Genomic DNA, 20,950 nt, shown 5'->3' on the forward strand with positions numbered 1-20,950 from the left:
GTCACGCTCCTGAGGACAGGATGCGCTACCAGCCTGCGATGACACCGATGTGTGTCTCGATGGCCACGGCGGTGCCAATAGACCCTGGGAGGGCGCCATTGTTCTGGATGCTCGATCTCGGGGCGGTACCGGGAGCTATAATGGTACCGTGAGTAAGACCGGGACCTTCTACTGTAGTGGTGCCGGGAGGTCGACCAGGATCTCGAGTCCCTTCGTCTGCAATGACTGCGGGATACACGGTGCCGAGAGCAGTCCCGTGAGTTGGATTGGTACTGGGAGTATCTGGCCGGCAAACGAGATGTCGAACGGTGCCGCGAGTGCGACCATTACTGCGATGGAGAGCGGTGCCGGGACTGCGAGCGGCGCCAGGAGCGGGAATGGCGTGATCGAGAGCGTCTGTGAGACCATGATCTTGAACGACGTCTCTCTGTTGGACCAATGGAAGGTGGCCTTACTAGGGCCGGTTTTCCAATGGATTGTATGACCCGCACCGGCAGTGCCGGGGGTTGAGGCCGTGTCAACTCTGTCATGGCGATGAGCTCCCTTGCCGTGGAGGTCTCCGGTGTAGAAGGGAGGGCAAGCTCAACCACAGCATGAGCCAGGGAGCTGTCAGGCACCGGACTCAACGGCCCTTGTGGGACCAGAATCGATGGTGCCGCGCTCGGTGGAGCCGCAGTCGGCGGTGCCACAGTCGACGGTGCTACAGCAGATGATGGTGCCGGACGAACCGTCTTTGAAGAGCACTCCTTCTGTGGAGCTGAAGCAGCTGGAGCGCCATGTTGCTTCCTGGGTCTCGGGGACAGGGAGCGGTGCCGAGCAGATGTCGGTGTTGGTAAGGGTCGGTGCCAGGGCTCCTTCTCGGTACTGGAGTGGTCCGAGGCCGAGGGGGCACTCCTTACAGAAGCGGTCTGTTGGGCGCTCGGTACCGACACTGCAGGACTAAGTGCCGACTCCATGAGGAGCTGTTTCAATCGAAAGTCCCGCTCCTTCTTTGTCCTTGGTTTAAATGACTTGCAGATATGGCACTTATCGGTAAGGTGGGATTCCCCTAGGCACTTGAGGCAGGAGTCGTGGGGATCCCCTATTGGCATCGGCTTTTGGCACGCCGAGCATGGTTTGAATCCCGGTGCCTTGGCCATGGGCCCATACCGGGATGGAGGAAAGGGGCTAATCCCCGATCCCCCCTTAAACTATATACACTAACTAATACTAACTATAACTACAAGAACTCTAACTATACACACAACAGCAAAGAACTACGAGTAGCTAGGGACGTGGAGATCAGCTAAGCCACGCTCCACAGTTCCAGCGACCATCACGGACGGTAAGAAGGAACTGAAGGGCCATTGAGTCGGCAGGGGTATAGATCAGGTGCCATAACAGCGCCACTCCAGGGGGCGACCCAGCTGACCCACCGAGTGTTGCCAGGGTAAAAATCTTCTGACGAACGTGCACGCGGCACGCGCACACCTATTTGGAATAGATACGAGCAAGCACTCCAAGAACTCACAGGTTTTTTCCCTACACATTGGCTAAGGAAGCAGCCATCTTATTCCCTAGTGTGAGTTGTAGTCTGTAGGAAACAACTACTACCCCAGCTTGTGCTTTAGCTGTTATCACACTGATCCATAGACATTCAAGATCATTTTCTTGAGTTATCAGTGACTCGGAAACAGGTACATCCCTTTTGGACAAAGTGATTTCCCCCCTTCCCTTTTGCCCATTTGGTCCTTCCTAAATAGGTTAACCACTGACTAATATTCCAGTTGTGTAAATCATCTCAATAGCTTTATGTCAAATCTCATTTATGCTCATAAACAAGCACTTCCTATTCCTGTTACCCAGGCTCCTAGCATTAGTGTGCAGCCAATTCAGGAATTTCGTCTCTTCAGGGCCTTTGGTTTCTTGACTAATTTTGTTCTCAACATCTCCATTTTGTGCTAAATGAGTGCTCAGATCTTCCCTCTTTTTACCCTCCTCTTCAGTTATTAGTTTAACTCCCTCCTGAGTACTGTAGCTAACCTATTCCCAAGATTGGTCCCTATTATACAGAGAACAGGCAACAGACCCCTCTTAGGGCCAAACTGCTGCTTTGAACTGTCCTACACTGGCCTCTCTGAAACAGATCTGCTTTCGGAGGATATTCACCTGGACACAACAACGGGCAAATATTCCTCGGGGACCTTTCATACCAATATTAGTTGAGAAAAATACAACACAGGGAAAAGGTATGTAGATGTAAGTGTGCCATGCTGTTCACCTACCATTGGTTTCCCATTCTCTACCAGCAGGGGGAGACAGCCAGGGCCCTGTGAATTTCTGGGCTGTGGACTCTGTTTCTTGCCTCAAAGTTGTGCTTCAAAACCTGAGTGTTTTTTGTTTTTTAAAGTTACTGTTTCTAGCCCTCGCAGTTGGGTTGCTTCCACGTTTTCATTGTTCTCTGCCTCAGACAATATCTCTGTAGGCTGCAAACTGCCCCATTAATTTAAACAGGTTAACTCTGAAATCTAAAGATGTCAATTGAAGTGTGTCACATTGATCATTTTGCTGCTGATGGTTTTAGAAAAAAATCCCCCAGATGTGCTTATGCCAATCCCAAACTTCCTGAGATGAGGCATAAGTACTGGCCTATTGCACTGACTGTATTAACTTGTATAAATACAGTCCACCCTTAAGGAAAGAATGAAGGTGCCTGAGAATTTCCACCCTGCTGCACCAAGTACTACAGAATTCAGAGACCCTGCTACATAATTTAGGACCAGCTGGCTGGGGAAGACATTGGTTGGGGTCTTCCATGACAATTTTGTTTAACAACCTGAAGCAGGCTGGCTCTGTATATGCCCACTGGTAAGTGTCTCCATAGTTTCTCTCACCAGCTGAAAAGTGATACTGAAACTGCTGTGTGAGTTAGCATGAAGCAGCTATCAGCTCCAGGGTAAATCGGAGCCACAGCAGGTTAGTTTGTGCTTGGATACTCGAACAAGTGCTGACATATTTGCTCTCCAAGAAGACTTACAAAAAAAAAAAAAAAATGTGCTGACACAGAACCACAAGGAGGTGAATTTGTATAAAAGGAGGTGTGATTAAAGTAGGCTATGCTTCTCTGTCAATGCATTTCATGCCCTTTCTGAGGAATGTTCCTTCCTAGACAGAGATTTTTCATGGGGAAAAATTCAACTTTCAGAAGTAAGGAGCAAATAACACAGACAAGTGAGAGCCTCTGTAACAGTGACATTTTAAAGCTGTTCTGATAATTCCTTGCAAGTTGTGTCCAGCTCTGTCAAATAGACACAATACAAGCATGGAGCATTGGCATGGCAGAAACTGCCTGGGTCTGGAGGATCTACTAGGTGGGCCTGATTATGATTACACCTCTCCTCCCAATTGTAACAGGAGTTCTTCTCTACTGAAACCAGAGCGCAAGAGAGAGAAACGGGACACTGGGAATTCCATTTTAGGGTTTTATTAGTAGTTTTCTACAGAATCAAAATATTTAGCAAATTAAAGATTCATCAAGAAACTGCTTGTATTTTATGCATTTAGATCTTTAACAATGTACAACATAATACACTTTGAACTATCAAAACCAAACGAAAAAAACTGATGTCCATTACTAGATGTTATTGAATATTTAACTAAAGCAGTGTGGGGGGAAATGGAACTAATGCAGTGAATATACTGTTTGTATTGAAAGAAAGTGCTTGAACCCCCCTGCCTCACACTGAATATCATTTAAAACAGACCATCAACTGATTTCCTAAGAGGGCATTTGTTTAAATAACCTATAAACCTGGAGGGGAGAGATTGCAAAGGCCCAGCTCTGACCTCTTCGGTTCAAGGACCAGCCACTGGCTGTGAGTCCAGCTAGAGTTCAGAGCTTACCTGTTGTGAAAAGACTCTGTTTACAAACCACTCAAGCACTGGACACCTATGCCTGGCAGAAGTGTGTGGCAGAAGGGCCAAAAACAAGAGGGAAAGGAACGGCTTCTCTCTTTATGCATAGTGACAGGTTAGAAACCAGTGTTCCACTAAGTTACAGACTAATTCTCAACCCAATAAAAATTAAAATCCATTGCACTAAATGTCAACTTCAGTTACTCTGAACTGTGATACAGCCAATGTTTCAGTAGAAGCTGACACCATGAAAGCAGCTTCAAAGGACCAGAGCATTCTTGTTTCAAAACCAACTTTGCATTCCTCTGTCCAAGTCCAGTGCAACAGTGAGGAAAAAAAAAACACTTCCAGGTTTGTCTATGTACAATTCCAGTAGAGGTCGGGCAGTCTAAATTCTTCGTGGCCAAACCAGAAAACGGAACCTAGGAAAGGGCACTTTCAAAATTTAAATTTAAGAAAGGAAGTTACCTCCTCTCAATGGGAAGAGTGCGCTGGAGTGACGCACACAGATGGGCTCGGTCAGTCGCCTTCTCCAATGTACACAAAACGCAGGGCTTCTTCCCAAAGAGAGAGCACATCACACTCTTCGGCTGTGAAGGTGGCAGAAGTCTGGTCACACGGGCAGGCTGCCTTCCCCTGGAGGCACTCTCCATTATACTCCAAGAACTCCTGCATCTTCAGCTGGCTCCAGCACGGGCCATTAGATCTTCCAAAGCATTGTCCTGGTCATTGTTATGTAATAATAAGACCTCCTTAATGTCTTTCAGTTCAAAGCCCATTTCTTTAAATTTACTCATAAGCTGGAGAAGTTCTGTTGTCTAGAAGAGAGAGACACATTCAGGGTTTGAGAAGGGGAAGGTTCCAGGGAAGGCTCAGCTTTGAATCAGGGGATGGTGAGAGGGGCTGGGAAGGCAATGCAAGACTGGTCTTTTGCCACTGGCCAGAATGGGGGCTGCTCAGTTAATGGCCAAAACTCCCAGATGCCCTAGACAAACGAGTTCAACCGCACTTGTTTAAAGGACGCACACTTAGCGGCATGGCCGCCATTCGGCTGTGCTCATTATTCACCTTCAAAACCCTCCTTTGCAATCCCTACAAGAAGCTGCACCATGGTTAGACGGCTGGTGTCAGAGACCACTGCCCGCACGTTGATCTACGCTGCTCATTGTTTCCTCGTACTCCTGCGTCAGTCTCGACTCACACTCAGACTGCTAGCTCTTTCAGCCAGGCCTGTGTTCATACAACATCCAGCACAAGGGAGGTGGGGGTCGGGGGGGGGGGATCTAGGATGAGGGCTCCTAGGCACTGTGGTGGTCCTATTACTACTAAGGAAACCGGCAGACAATGAAGCTTGGGCTGCAGTGTGTCTCTTATGCATCATTAGCTTCCATTGCGTGAATTAACCATTCTAGGGCAAAGACCATCACTGGGGCCTACACAGTCTCCATCGAGAGTTAGGGATCAGTCCCCAACATGCTCTTCACTGGGGCCACCCAGAGCCTGATGGTTTCGTGGGCCTTTCCCAAGGATGGGACAGAACCAGTCTGAACTCTGCACTGGCCATGTAGGCCAAAGCCTGCCCTTGCAGTTTCTGCTGCATCTGAAAGTTGTATCAATTTGAAGTCATGACCATGCTTGTTAGAAGCTAAAAACTCCTGAGGCTGAGTCTGGGAACTGTACAAGTGCCCTTGCTATCACATGGCTCTTGGTGGGATCAACTCAGTTTCCAGCAGACAGGTGTCCACCAACAGCACCACGAGAACTGGGAGCCCTGAGTCTCAGCAGACACCCCCAAGGCTGACAGAAGGAGGAGACATCGGAATTGTGAATTCACAGAAAGCTGTTTCATTTGCAACTCATGTCCCTAACAAGTCCCCTGGCTTCCCCCTCTCCCATTAAACGTGTGTAGCTTTTCCCAAAGTGGGTGTCACCTAAGGACTGGCTACTTCCTGGGTTTGAGTGAGGCTGGTTCTGTTGCCAGGTTCACAGGAGGGGCTGGGTGCAGATTCGTTCCTGCAGCCAAGTCCACGCCACTCCACCTCTGCCATGCCAGGAGCTGCCCCTTGTGCTTACCTGACCCTCCCTCTGCCAAGTCCTATTCCCATCCTGAGCCCAGGAAAGGGCAGGGGAGTTGGCATGTACCAGCAGCACAAGCTAAAGCTGAAGGAGCAGCGACTATGTGAAACAGATAGGTGGGGTGAGGCTGGCTGTCTAGTCTTGCTGTCAAAGCCGTAAGTCAGGAGATGGCTCATTTTAAAGAGGGAATGGTAGAGTAAAGGGGGCACAGGGCACAAGCTGAGGGCACAGCCTCACCCTTGAAGTGTTCAGGACATGAGCCCCAGGACCTCAGTGCAGTGTTTGGAGGGTGATTAAACACCAACCTTTCTTACAGTTAGCTTCCCAGCCTCACAGGAGCCAAGGCTCTGGCATTAAAACAAAATCAGAGTTTAAAATAATTTACTGCTGCTGAAATCAGTCCTTTGTGACATCGGCTGCAGCAAGCAGTTGGTGCCACAAACGGATGCAGGACTTCAAGCAAGGCAGCTCGAGCAGATGAGACCTCAAGGCAGGTCTCCTGTTTTCATGCAAACATTGCAGTAGCAAAACTACTGAAAGTGGCTGACATTTGGAAGTGGAGGAAACAATTCTGTAATCGGAGCAGAACCATTCCCAAGTAAGTGGTTTCTCAATGGCCAAACAGGTATTCACTCGACTTCCACCGCGAGAGATGCTCTCTGAAAGTCAGTCAAATAACCCTGCCGCCACAACACAGCAAAGCACCTCCCCTTAGCATGTAACCAGGACAGCCTCACCTTCTCCTCTGAACACTGGTACATTTCCAGAGCTGCTTCGACAAGGAGAGGATCGAAGCCCTTCTCACAAAGCTGGCTGTGTGCAAACAGATAATCAAGAACCTGTGGGGGGAAAATTAGACAGGAAAGTAACTCACCACTCGGCTACTCACTCTACTTGCCCCACAGCCCATTGACAAGGCTTCACTAACTGCTTAGAGAAAGTCCTTCTTGTTGCGACGAACAGGTTCTCAGCACGGGAACTCGTTCAGAGAAGCTGAACTAAACTCTTTTGGCCTTTCATTCTCTCCCTCCGTGAGCTTTGGTTTTCACTCTTTCAGCCAGAAGCACTCTATAAATTAAGGCTGGCCATTCTTTTGCTTTTCAATACTGATGAAATCTCTGCCATCAAAGCATTTTTTCAGAAGTGGCTAGTACTCCTACACAGCAACCATTTTTAACACCCTACTGAGGGTTCAATGATCAAGATGAAAAGTCTCTTGAACCCTGGCTTCCCCACAGACTTGAGGGAGCTGATCCAATCTGAAAGCTGTCGCACCTTTTGAGATCAGTTCAGCTTACTGGATGCTCTGCTGAGATAAGAGCCAAATTCACGGTCCATTTTGGTCAATTTCACGGGCATAGGATTTTAAAAATAGTAAATTTCAGCTATTTAAATCTGAAATTTCAGGATATTGTTAACTGTAGGGGTCCTGACCCTATAGGGAGTTGTGGAGAAGGTTACTGTAGAGAGGAGGGGATCACAGTACTGCTACCCTTACTTCTATGCTGCTGCTGGTGGTGGCGCTGCCTTCAGAGCTGGGCAGCTAGAGGGCAGCGGCTGCTAGCCAGGGGCCCAGCTCTGAAGGCAGAGCCACTGCCAGCAGCAGCACAGAAATGAGGATGGCAGGGGATGGTATCACTTGATGATAACCTGTCTGCTCATTCCCTTTGGGGCACCTGCCATTGGCCACTGTCAGAGGACAGGATACTAGGCTAGATGGACCATTGGTCTGACCCAGTATGGCCATTTTGATGGTATTGCCATCCTTCCTTCTGTGCTGCTGCCCGCAGCACTGGGCCCTCGGCCAGCAGCCGCCACTCTCCAGCCACCCAACTCTGAAGTTAGACTTTTCATAACTTGGCACCTTATGCGGAGTCTCCAAAAGTCACATACACCATGACTGCCAGCTCTTTGTTGCTCCTCTAGACTAGCAGCTCTCAACATTTCCAGATGCCTGCACCCGATTCAGGAGTCTGCTCTGTCCTGCGCACCCCTAAGTTTCACCTCACTTAAAAACCACTTGCATACAAAAATCAGCCATAAAAATACAGAAGTGTCACAGCACGTTATTACTGGGAAATTGCTGACTTTCTCATTTTTACCATATAATTATAAAATAAGTCATTTGGAATATAAATGCTGTACTTCTATACTTCAGTATATAGAGCAGCAGAAACCAGGCACTGTATGAAATTTTAATTGGTACTGACTTCGCTAGTGCTTTTTATGTAGCCTGTTGTAAAACTAGGCGAATACCTGTATGAGTTGCTGCACCCCCCGGAAAATTCGTGCGTACCCCTAGGGGAATGCCTGCCCCTGGTTGAGAATCACTGCTCTAGAGTACAAAGAGGCTTTACATTTGCTATTGGCTGGAAAGATGACGAATCACTCAAGCAGCCAATACAAAGTATCCTTTCTACTAACTGATCGGGCACTAAACCCATCCCCCTCTGCGCTCCTGGTGGCCAGGGGGACGCTCTGAAGAGGGCACAGAGCAACTGTAAGAATAAGGAAAATTTAGCAACATTCTTCTCCTATTTGTTTGGGCAGAAACATTTTCTGGGTCTGAAGCTGATCCAACAGACTCGTAACTACCACTTCACTATGCAATAAAGTGAGCTCTGTGACCTGACCTTTCTGAGGCCGTATGCTGCAGTGACTGAAGAACGCCACACTCTCATAAAGCTAGCATGTGTCATTTACACCCTATCAAACCCTTTGGGGCCAAGGCTAAGTTCCCTCTAAGCTGCATGGCCACACAGCAGCCTATTAAGCGCCATGCAGGTGCTCAGGGCTGCAGCAGGGAGATTTGCCTCTCCCTACCAGCTCCAGCCCAGACCTGGACCTACTGCAGCAGGGGAAGAGGTGCCTATAATGTGGCCCCAGCCCCAGCCCCAGCCCGGACCTGCCACAGCCTGGAAAGAGGTGCTTATCCCGTGACCCCAGCCCGAGCTCCTGAGGTGGGGAGAGGCACCTACCCCCCACATTCCAGGTGCTGCTGCGGGGGGAGGGGGGATTGAGAAGAGAAGCACTCTCTCCACACCATAGTGCCAGGGCAGCCTGCACCTCAAACCCCTCATCCCCAGCCCCACCCTTGAGCCTGCACCCCCCTGCACATGAATTTTGTTATGTGCCCCAATATGGAGACGATGTGTCACACAGGGTCGCACACACAGGCTGTCACACACCTCCATATTGGGGCACATAACAAAATTCATTCCGCACATGCATGGGAAAAATGAGAGGGAATATTGGGCCCAGATCTCCCAAACAGTGAGCCTGCAAAAAAGCCCTCAGGCACCTGTAACTGCAGTTGGCCCAGTTGTGTGGCTTTCACCACCGTTGTATCTGAGCAAGGCGAAGGTCCATGCTGAAGTTCCTCACCTGAAGTCTAGATCTCCAAGCCCAGCATCTCTCCCCGCAAAAGAGGAAAGGCCATGAGTGGCTGAGGTTCTCCAATCTCGTAACAGTGGGCAGGAAGCATTTCTAGGCTGGTGCTGACCTAAGGAATGTTTCACACCTGAAGCTGCCACTGGCCGCAACCAGTTCACCTGGTACTAGTGACACCCACACTTCACCTCGTAACCAGTTCACCTGGTACTAGTGACACTCACACTTCACCTCCAAAACTCATTCCCCGTTAATCTGCAAATTACGGAAAACTCCAGACCTCCATTAGGTCCTAAGTGTTTTGGTTTTCGTAAGGCCATGGTGTTCACACTACTGATAGAGATGGCTGCACCTTTGGAGTTCCCGCTCCTTTGCGAGAGCTTTCACCTGTTCTATATTCTGTCCTTTCTTCTTCATGGCTGTCATGACGTCTTCGTAAGAGTATCCCATGTTGACGACTGTTTCCACACACTGCCTCTCACTGGCAGACAGGGCCTGCAGCACATCTGAGTACATGGGACCGCTTGACCATTTAGTGCAGCTGGTATTACTGGGCACTTTAGACATTGTGAAGTTTTGGTGCATTACCTAGGAATGGGAAGCCAAGCAGAAATGAGTGGTGATACATCTCTATCCCAGCACCAGGTCCTTCCCCTCCCTGCCAGTGTGGGACTACTCCTTACAGGACTCTGAAGGAGTTATCTGACCTCGTTTGAAATTAATGAAGCAGGGCTTCCCACACTTCCTTTGGGAGACCAATCACTGTTGGGATGAAACTGAGCAGTGGCATACAAACACATTCCCTCCACTCCCAATGATCTCTTCTAGGACCACCCTAGCCAGTTCCTCACTTGATAGCCCCTTCTACTTTGAAAGTACTAGAACCACGTTCGCTAATTTAGCTGAGCTCTGTCATCATGAGATGACAGCCAGCTAGAGAGTTTAGGTAACAAAAAGAGCATTTATAGAATAAGCAGAAGCAACTCGTGGCCCTCAGAAGGTACAGATGACCACACCCAGGTGCTGATCACTTTAACTGTCAGTACACTCATAGGAGCCATTCCTTCACACAAAAGAACATTACCAATGTATGGGTAATTTAAGAATGGACTACGCAACATGCTATTTTACGTAGGTATTTGGGGACTTACCAAAGAGAACTCTGATTCCTTGTAGTCTGGCTGTACCTGTAAAAACAACAGATTAATGAGAAGATTGAAGAGATGTCTACTATACTGGCAAACAAAGATTCTAGTGAGAGAGGGGGCCTGGAAGGACAGAATCAGGAAAGATGGGTAGAGAAGCAGCAATTGCCATACTGGGTTGGACCAATGGTCCATCTAGTACACACCTGCCACTGACAACAAAATGAAGACATCCTGTAGTAGAGAGTTACAGAACAGCCTGCCTATAAAAGAGGTTTCTTCCCAACCTGTCAGTCAGCAGATGGCCCAAAGAGGAAGGATTTATAGCCATTCTCGGAATAATTCTAAAACATTTTAATCTAATGTAATTGTGGATGCTAATTATCCATGTAAATGTCCAATAGATTGCTGAAGCCTACTAAACTTTTGACCTGAGTGATGGCGTGCAGCAGAGTTCCACAAGCTGATTTTGTGCTAGGTAAAAGTATTTCCCTTTATCAGTTTAAGGCCAATAGATTTCACTGAATGTCCCTCTGAGTTTGTATTATGAAAAAAGTAAAATGGACACCCAGCAATTTACCTCCTCTCACCCATTCAGCACTCTGTCTCTTTCATCCCCCACCTTACTGGTCTTCTCAAACTAAACTAGCCCATTATTTCTACTCTCTAGGCCTCTAGCTACTTCCATGGCCCATTTCAGTATCCCTTTGGCTATACTCTTTTCTGAGGTGTCTACAACTGACTGCAGTATTCCAGGTGAGAGCATAACATTGATATTTACATGACAGAATTTCAGTATTTTCTACCTATCGCATTCTTGATACATCCAAACGAGGCCTGCTTTTTTCACTACCCTTTCACCGATCGACATACACTTTGTCTAGAAGCTGGGAAGTGGGAAGGGCTCACTGTTAATCTTTTGCTGTGTTGAAAATTGGCCATTTATTCCTACTCTGTTTTGTCTCTGAGCCAGTTTCTAATCCTCCCATCCCAGGCTCCAGAAAGCAGCTTTGAGTTCTCCCATGACTGTTTAAAATGCCCATTGGATCTTGAGTTTACCTGTTATCTAAATTAGAATTCTAAGTTCAGGAGCATACGTGTATCAAATACTGGAAGCTGATCAGCTACGTGTCTCTAGCCCAGTTAAAGATTTGCTCCCCTTTCACATGTGCAGCAGAAAGGTGTTGCTTACCCACTACTAAATCAGCACAGGCCACCATCCAGCTAACTGGAATTCGGGCCCACTCAGATTTATTCCAGACTGGACCAACTTTGCCCAACCATGGAAACTTGCCAGGAGCCTGAAGGCCCCATCTGTTTGAACAGAAAGGTGCAGGCTGCACTTATTCATGGAGAGAAGCCTTCAGACTACACATCCCAGCATGCAATGCTTCATCGCAATACAATAGCTCAAAAGTTGGTTGCCAGAACTTTACAAGCTTGAAGTATGAAGTGAACACGCTCTCAAAACTCACGAGCACCATTTTCAATCTTACAAAAACATAAGTTGCCTATTTACGTGGGTGTGAGAGCAGGACATGGATTATAACTGGAGCTAAGAGGAAGTCATCATCTCAGTTCCCTCTTCAGAAAGCTTTCTCCCCACAGCTTCCCCTGACCAGATGGCTAAGAGCCATTTGGCGAAATGTAAGTACAGAGATTTGCTTGGCTAGGGAAAGCGTTGTATACTAGCATACTGCATTCTCCATAGCCCTTACTACTGTGCTGAAACCACTGATAGTCCTGGACTGCATCTGGTCCACACGCCAGCCAGATCTGGCTTACCAAAAAGCATTTAGATAAGAAAGCCAATGAGCAGCACCCAACTCACTGAGGTAGTTCTGTTTCATTTCACTTCACTTGTTCCAAAACAGCTATTCCAGCCTCGCCCCAAGAGAATGTGACTTTACAGTTACTCATAGTCGATATCACTTTAGTGCTGGCGGGACAGTAAGTGGATTCTCTTCTGGGAGCAGACACTTGTTACAGAAGGCTCATGTATTCGGATACTGATTTGTCCCAGGATGTCTGATTTCTGTTAATTAAATGGTACATCCCAGAGCTGCTTAATTTTTAGGGGAGGCAGGAGACATAAGAGGCCAGTTGCTCCTCATCATCCGCCTCCCAAAAAATATTTCCAACCAAAGGAGGAAATTAAAACTCCAGAGGAAACTAGTGAGAAAGGAACAAGTGAACTTGTTTCTTCACAAAGCGAAAACCATTCACCACGCTCACCAACCTGCACTTCTATAAACCACAAGCCTCTGTTGAATGTACATACAGGATTGTGGCTCAGCACCTGCCCTATGCATGCTTTAACAATACTGTTGCCTTATACCGGACAGGCCAGAAACCACAACAAAGATCAGATACGAAGTCCACTGAAAGTGTCAAGTGACATCAAAAATTCAGTATATAATTGTACCAATAGCCCAACTATCAATACCCACATCCTAAGCAGCACCAGGTAGAAACAGCACCCATCGCAAAATGAAGCCTGCAGTTCATTTGTCAACGCTACACCTAGATCCATTTAATTTCAATCCATTAGTCCTCGCAGGCAGTTTTTCTATTTGTCTTCTTGCCTACTTTGTGTAAACTGAAGATCACCAGTTGCCAGACACTGTGTATGACATACAGCAGGGCAGAGGCCAAGAAGTTCAGCATCTAAAGATCTAAACTCAGAAGAGGAAGAGGAAGCCACTTTTACGACAAAAGGCAACTTGTCTAGTTTCAGGTAAATCCCAGTTTAAAATGACCAGTATTCTTATGCAACCACCATAAAAATCTAGTCTCTATTGGCAGTTATTAAAAACATTAACAAGTAACTCAAAAACCAAACCACCAAAGCCTATCTCAATACAGGAAAAGAAGTTATAATGGGACACCAAGACACACGTGGATGATCATGACACTTCCCAAATGGGGCAGACAGCCCGTCTGAGGATGGACAGGAAGAGGCTCTGTATGGACATTTTACCCCAGATGTCAAGAGCTGCTCTTAATAGACGAAACCTTCAAAATTACCTCAGATGATCCCGGCTTTCATCCGTACAACCATGATCTTCTGAACAAGAGTATATTTCCCAAGTCCTTAAGACTATAAACATGGGAATCCAAAAAACCCTCAAACTTGTTAAGACTCTTAGAAATTCGAGACAGGAGAGCCCAGTTATGTCAGTGTACCTATTTCTTAGCTCTAAAATATTGTTCCAACAGCATTTTTCCCTACAACTTTGTCCAGTCTAGCGTTAAGTGTCTCAACTAAGGAGACGTCCATCCCCTTCCTTGGGAAACACATCTCAAGTGTGGGAAGCTTTTCTTGCAATTCAATCTAATTGTTGAGCAATTTCCTTCATGTCCGTCCACAAGTCCTTATCCTCCCTGAAGCATCCCAAAGAGTGCCTGCCTCCCTGGGGCTTGCAAGGGTTTCTCTAGTGTAGATGGGCCCAGCGATGGTCACATCTCACCAACTCTAGCTGCTCAGCAGAGCTATTTAGATTTTCATCTCTCTTCTCAAGCTCTTTAGAGCCGCAGGATATTCTGCCTGAGACATGTGTGAAGATAAAGCTATCACAGCCACCCGATTTCATGAATGATGCTCTCTAATAAACAATTTTCAGAGCAATGACTGCTCACTGATGGGTTGGACATATTTTCTTTTCCTGCTGCGTTCTGGATTAACAGTGTTTGCCTCTGCACAATGCTATTTTTATTGCTAAAGGTAAAACTCATCACTTTTGCTCTGCTCCAATGACTAGTTATTTTCCAAAATGCTGGGTTTCTGTATTAGCACTTCGCGTGCCTATGCCTGCCAGCTTATTGATGGACTTTGGTTTCAAGGCTGTACGAACTGACTGTGGTAGAATGATCACCAAAAGGCAGGTATTCCTCAAGGGCTCTCTACCCCTTTGTTTGGGCCTGTGCTAGGTCATTTGCCTTCTGAACTCCAGTGTCACGTAGCAATCTACAAAGCCTTTGAGTGGAGAATGTACTCCAGTGTTACCACAGCACCAAGATGTAATGTTTTATATGGAACACAAGGGGTGTCCCCACACCCTACCTTCAAATCCTTCCCTGCAATAGCTAGGGTTGAGATTTTCAGAGCCAAGTATGGGGTCTGAATGTCCAATTTCCGTTCATTTCAATGGGAACTGGATGTTCAAATCCCTTCAGTTCTTTGAGAAAGTTCAGCTTATGTTTTGAAGGGAAAAGGAACAGATGGAGTAAGCAAAGTTTGCTTCTTCCCTTCAAGCTATGCTGGACTGAAATGGTCTCTGATCTCTAGGCCAGAGCCAAATGTTTAGAAGCATTTACTAGTCATGACAAAGTTGATCTAGAACTCAGAGCACAGAAAACATCTAACTTATTCCAAGCACTTTTTCAGACCATTTTTACAACTGTACAGCAGCCGATTTTACAGTCCTGGTGGTTTGAGACTGATCTGTAGAACTGTCAGAAGGACCTCAGAGCAGCAAGGCACTTTCGGCCCAGGTTCAGGCCTGAGAAAAGCAGGCACCAGATTTCAGACAAGGGTCATTTTCACTCAAATAAAAGCCCCCTTATGCATTTGGCAGGGATGCTGGAGGGAAGAGAATTAAAAGGAGTGGCTGCCAGTGCAGAGTTTATTGTACAGGTCAGAACTGAAGCACACAGCTCTACAAGGGAAGTGGGATATTTGCACTACCACAGTCTGCATCAGTTATAACTCTTGAGTTATAGAGCATATCACTTTTTGCAGCTTAATAAAGTCATCTCAAAGTGTCCTGCTTGGAAATGCCATGTCTCACTACTGACCATCATCGGACATTCCTAACACAAGCATTTCAACGAAATGTTTGCATAAAGCATTTGATGAAATCCATCATGGTGGTTTAGAAATGAATGTCTCAGTTTGGGGTGAACAGCCAGAATGTATGAGAATATAGCAGTGAAAAAAATCTTACCAGAGCCTGAAACTGAATGTGTCCAAGATCTCTTACCACAAATACCTCTAGCAACTTGCCAGGAGCCACAGAACACCTCATGGCCTAAAGTGAATTAGACTACAGCTGTCTACATCCAACCCAGCGACATGTGATCCTCTGAGACTAACTCCCAGCATCCAATGTTTCATCTTTACCTGATCAGTTCTCCATTTAGATCAAGATGGAGCAATGCATGAGGGGACACGTATTGTCAGCAGCCCACATCCGAGTAGTAAATCAAAGGAAGCTACAGGATACATTTTAGAAATATGAGTCACATTCACTTTCCCTTTGAACACCCCAAACCTATTTTAACATGTTGAATCCTTACCTTCGTTGCTGTGTTTTGAGATGATTGTTCTTCTGTACAAAGTGTTGACACAGATAGAGAAGGCAGCCTGGATGAAGAGGATAATGTCGACGTCTCCATTCCACTGTCCACATGTAAAGCAGAAAGTCCAACAACATGGTGTCCGTTGAGTTCGCTAGCCTTACTCGGAGAGCAGGCCTGTGAAGAGCTGAGGAAAGTGCCGTTGTGGAGACAGGTAGAGCTATGAAAAGTGCTTGTGAGCTTTGACATTTTCTGATCGCTCTCATCCGAGTCAAGTTTGGGAAAGGAGAGAGATTTGATATTGCTCACTGACGTGATGGGGGAGAGGGACACTTTGGAAGACAGGGACATCTTTTCACAGTTTTCCAACTGTGGTAAAGTGATAAAGCCATTGGGTTTGTGAAGGGGCTTGAAGTCCAAGGTAGCCCTTTCTATGGATGCCAGAACTTCCTGATCTTGTAACACAGATTCCGGCCCTACTTTGGGCAAGTTATTCTCCAACAGTTGGGTGACAATTGGCCCAGTCGTACCAAGAATATTTTTCAGTTCTTCTTTTTCATCAATAGTTTTTAACTCCAGATTGTCAAATGGGTCTTCTTCACATTCAAAATCTGCTGGGTTGAAGTCTGCCTTTGGGTAAGGTGGACTAAGGACCTTTTGCTTTACGGCACTGCTGTTGGCAGGAGTGGGAGTAAGAATGTTATTGTGCTGTAGACTAGCGAGAATAGGGTTAATGGGAAGTGGCACAGCCTCCGAGAAGCCCATTTTGCTGTTGTCGTCTGAAGCAGCCCTGGAATTAGCTATTGCTTGTGCAGCCTTTCGCTCTGCTTCTCTCTGAGCTGCTTGGATTTTTTTGATGTCTTCCGCCCACTCAATAGTTCTCTTTTCCAGGGAGAAGTCATACTGTAAGAAGAAATGAGATTCAAGGGTAAGGAGCATACATAGTCCACTACTTTATGACGGCAACATCAGTCTATACATAGCAAGGAACATGGAGTAACAACTTAGGTATATTGCCCAAGGGGTGGGGATGATTTCTCTTAACTAATATCTCTGTTGCTCACCTACAGACAAGAAGATGATATTCTCTGTGCCTCTAGAAAAGACTCCTTTCTGACAACAAAAATTACTACATGACCCCAGGAAGGGGGACCAGAGCCTGAGCCCGCCCTGGGAAGGAGGGCCAGTGCCAAAGCCCAGACCCCACCACGCCAAGTGGGTGGGCCAAAGCCTTAGCCCAAGGGCTTCAGACCCAAGTGTGGGGTCTGTAACCGTGAGCCCCACCACAAGGGCTGAAGTCCTCAAGCTTCGGCTTCAGCCCTGGCCAGTGGGGCTTTGGCCCTGGCGCTCGGGCCCTAGCAAGTCTAACACCAGCCCTGGCAACCCCATTAAAAAAGGGGTCTTGATCCACTTTGGTGTTCCCATCCACAGTTTGAGAACCGCTGTTCTAGAAGCGAACCTTGGCTATATGCCAATGGATCTATTGTATTCCTCCTTTCCACATGATTTTGCTTAAAAAACTGTTATGAAGATTAACAACATACCACAGCATCCATCTCCCACAGAAAAGAGCATGCGTAGAGTAGAAATCAAGCACACTGCTCAATGGTAGACCTCTACTATGATCCAGCTTCAGGATTTGCTGCTAGGCTGCAATTTTCCCTATTGATGAACTGGTCACAAGCCACACAAGAATAGAGTAGATTCTGGATTACTAAAGCACTGGAAAGATCATGGACTTTTTTATCTCTCTTCAGAAGAGGTTAAAGCCCAATCAGAGTTTAGTACCCAACAGAAAGAAGAGGTACTAACCTAAGTATTGCCCATGCAAGAACCTAGCAAAGGAGTCATAAAACTGAGATATTAGCCTCTAGCTTAGAAGCAGATCTGTGTCGCTATTACCAGCAAGACAGGGGCCCCTGAGCTTTTTCACATTTTAATATGAGCTCTTCCAAGGAAGTGCAAGCATAAGGATCAACTCTTACATAACCCACTGTGGCCGAATGTCCCTCCCCATATTCACACACCACATACCACTGTAATAATTTTTCTGCAAGGCATACCTTGTGAGGTATCATTTGAAAACTAATAAGCTAGCTGGCCAATGTCATGCTGAAATGTACGTAGCAACGTGATCTGTAAAGTTATGAACACAAGCTGAAATGATGACTGAGATGTGTTTACCAGGCAAGTCTGAGGAGGGGGCAAACCTGTTTCTCAAAGACAAAAGACAAGCTGGCACCTCTAGCCAGGTGTCAAAGTTGACTGCCAATCACCGGTCAAGAGGCCATTCTTTGGCAGTGAAGGGGGGCTGGAACAGATTGAGACTCTGTGCCTCCAATCTCATACCTGAAAGGAACTTTAACTGGGATAACCCTCAGGAAAATGCATCTCAAAGGGTGGCTGGACTATAAACTGAGGGACAAAAAACACCCCAGACTCTCTCTCCCCTCCTTGCCCCATTCCACCCAGGAAGATAAAGGAACCAGCCTTTGGACTTCGTGTGAGATCTTGACTTGAAAATTTGATCAGTAATATTGCTGTGAACCTGTGGTAAGGATTTTACCTTGAACTAAGTCTAGTTTGTTAAGTTTACTTACTAAAAAGCATTTTTCTCTGCTTCTCGTGTACCCATTTCTCACTTTAATGCCTTATAATTGTACTCACTTAAAATCTCTTTGTAATTAAATAAACTTGTTTTACTCAATCAAAACCAATCCAGTGTTGTGTTTCAACTGAACTGTTTGGTAACTCCAATTAAAGTCACAAACTGTTGTACACGGACCCCTTGCAGTGTCAGTGGACCTCTAATATCCCAACCGTGCAAGAGAGTGCTGGGCAGTGCGGAACACGCCTTTCTGGGGAAAATCCAGGACTGCGAGTGTGTTGGGGTCACCCTGCAGGTCGTAACCAAGGCTGCTGGAAGCCAGAGCGGGGCTGGTGTGTACCTGACAGGCTGCTGGGATCAATTGGTGGACCAGGGCTGTGGCTATATGCAGACACTCAGCATGTGACCTGCATGCTGTTTGTCAGAGGCCTAGGTTGGGAGTTACAGCAGCACCCAAGGCTGCAGGATGGGTTGTGACAAAGCCCCTCACTGGTCTGGGCTGCACCCCAGAATACAAGACCTGCCCATAGCCAGTTTGCAGGACAAGAGAATTTACTGTTGCACAAGTGACAGAACAGACCACAGCCAAAATTACTTAATGTGCTAATGCTTTATAAGAGCAGACAGCAGTATGTTCTGAGAACGCAGGCAAAGGGCAGACACTTCACAAAGCAGCCTTGGCCCTTACACCGCGCTACAACACTTGACATGCTGAAAGCAGACAAGCCTGGCACCAGCAAGCTGGACTGTCTTCTGCTGCAGATCTCAAAGGAAGCAGTGTGCCATGATACACGAGCAGTTCCTTGACTTCACTGTGTATGTCACTGGCTTGGAGGGGAAGGAAAAGGAGAGTTACGCTACGTCCCACGCTAGCCATTTAGTGTTAAAATAGACCTTGAACACATCAGATCAATTCCTTACAGAAAGCAAACTATGAAATCAAAAGACTTAACTATTGATTTGATTGGCTCTGTGGCCATGACCCAAAATCTGTATTCCAGGGAACTCTGTGGAAACGTCACATGGCATAAAGAACACCAAGCCACTTTATTGAGACCTGCCATTCTCTCTGCATAAGGATTGGCAGTAAACAGGACCTTGGCTCCTAAATTTAAACTTCTATTAAGTTAGCGTGGTTGGATTCCTAGTACCAATTTTCAAATGATAAGCGTGCAAGGATTTTTTAAAAGTTAGTCTGTTTAATCCGTCGATTTCAAACTAATCAAAAAATTAAGGCAACTTAAGACCACGTGCCTGGAAATGAGTGGGGAGATTTATTTGCCAAGTTACATAACCTGGCCATATGGCTGGGTAAATAAATTGTTTTCCTTTGTACTTCTCAGTGACAAAAGCTAGAAGTGTAACTCTCCACCCAATAAAAAGCAGGACAGGGGAAGTCAGAAGCCATATAACATCATAAATATGCACCAAAGATTTTGTGCTACTTTTTACACAATTATAAAAAAAATTAAATGCATTTGGCAGCAAAATAAATAAATAAATAAAATAAATAAATAAATAAATAAATCCACTAAGTCCAGACAACAAAGATTTTCTTAGAGTGCTATAGCACCTATATTTGAATTTTCCACTCCTGTTAAAACAAAAAAATCCAGACTTATAAGTGAAAACTGCCAAAGCATAGGATAGTCAGGGATAGAAGGACCAGAGTTAAGGTTGTCATTGGAATCGGGACTCTGGATTTCCCGACTTTCCCACTAAAAAGTTCTATATAAGTATAGGTTTACAACTTGAACTGTATCAAAGCTCTCCTTCAGAATTTCCTGGACTTTTAGTCCTTTTTGATAAATGACAACATGTAAAGCATTCGTGATCAGCACTGTAAAACCTGAATTATAGCAGGAACATAAAAATTGCCATATGTGTCTGTACAGCCTAGAATCCTGTGTAGGACAGTGACTGGAACCAGATCTTTCAGAACAGGGTGCAGGAAACCCCATAAATGGGCAATTGTAGAACAACCAGGATAGCTCTAGCAAACATTTACGTAAGACCTAAATCTGGATATTTTAAATGTATGACAAAAATTAACAACAAAGAGAACAAACAAACAAACAAACAAACCACCCACACACCTGGACTTCTCTGACAAGCTGGGGAGAGTCAGGCAAGCAGAAACCAACGGGTAAGCCAACCTTGGCTGGTGTTTTGAATTTGTCTCCGATCTTAAATGGGACGTCATCAAGGTAACTGAAAGGCCCTAAGATCAAAAGGAGAAGTTACATCAGAGACTTGACTGTATTATGCATTCCTGTTAGATTTACATTTCCATATTTGAAAGCTATTTGATCTTTGCTAACCTGCCTGCACAAAAATGAAAATAGCCAGAAAAAGCACACACACACACGCACACACAGCATGCTTGAGTTTGCTGCCCCACTTTTATCCAAAATTTTCTGTTCAACCTTTTAGCATTTGAAAATTGTGTAGATTTGGTATCAGATTTCTGGTCAGATCATCAAGTAAGTTTCCCTGCACTAGTTTCTTTTGCCTTTAGCCATGTGTACATATAATGCCG

General features: G+C 46.0%; 1 protein-coding gene across 6 annotated transcripts in view; it reads right to left on the bottom strand.

Annotated features, from left to right (window-relative positions):
- Positions 1-3,447: 3,447 nt before the first annotated feature.
- UBAP1 (ubiquitin associated protein 1) overlaps positions 3,448-20,950 on the bottom strand; it is a 58,217-nt gene continuing 40,714 nt past the window's right edge. For 4 of the 6 annotated variants that reach the window (XM_032779860.2, XM_032779861.2, XM_075066820.1 and 1 more), the window contains 6 exons: positions 20,508-20,632; positions 15,804-16,706; positions 10,512-10,547; positions 9,748-9,948; positions 6,708-6,809; positions 3,448-4,712 (listed from right to left, as the gene is read on the bottom strand). In XM_032779860.2, the coding sequence (XP_032635751.1) occupies positions 4,572-4,712; positions 6,708-6,809; positions 9,748-9,948; positions 10,512-10,547; positions 15,804-16,706; positions 20,508-20,632 (1,508 nt within the window). In that variant the 3' untranslated portion in view covers positions 3,448-4,571. Of the gene's footprint in view, positions 6,318-6,707; positions 6,810-9,747; positions 9,949-10,511; positions 10,548-15,803; positions 16,707-20,507; positions 20,633-20,950 lie in introns of all 6 variants that reach the window. The other 2 variants (XR_012656049.1, XM_032779862.2) reach the window with 2 other exon arrangements.

The sequence above is a fragment of the Chelonoidis abingdonii genome, chromosome 6 (assembly GCF_003597395.2).
Source record: "Chelonoidis abingdonii isolate Lonesome George chromosome 6, CheloAbing_2.0, whole genome shotgun sequence".
In the NCBI taxonomy this organism is placed as follows: Eukaryota; Metazoa; Chordata; order Testudines; family Testudinidae; genus Chelonoidis; species Chelonoidis abingdonii.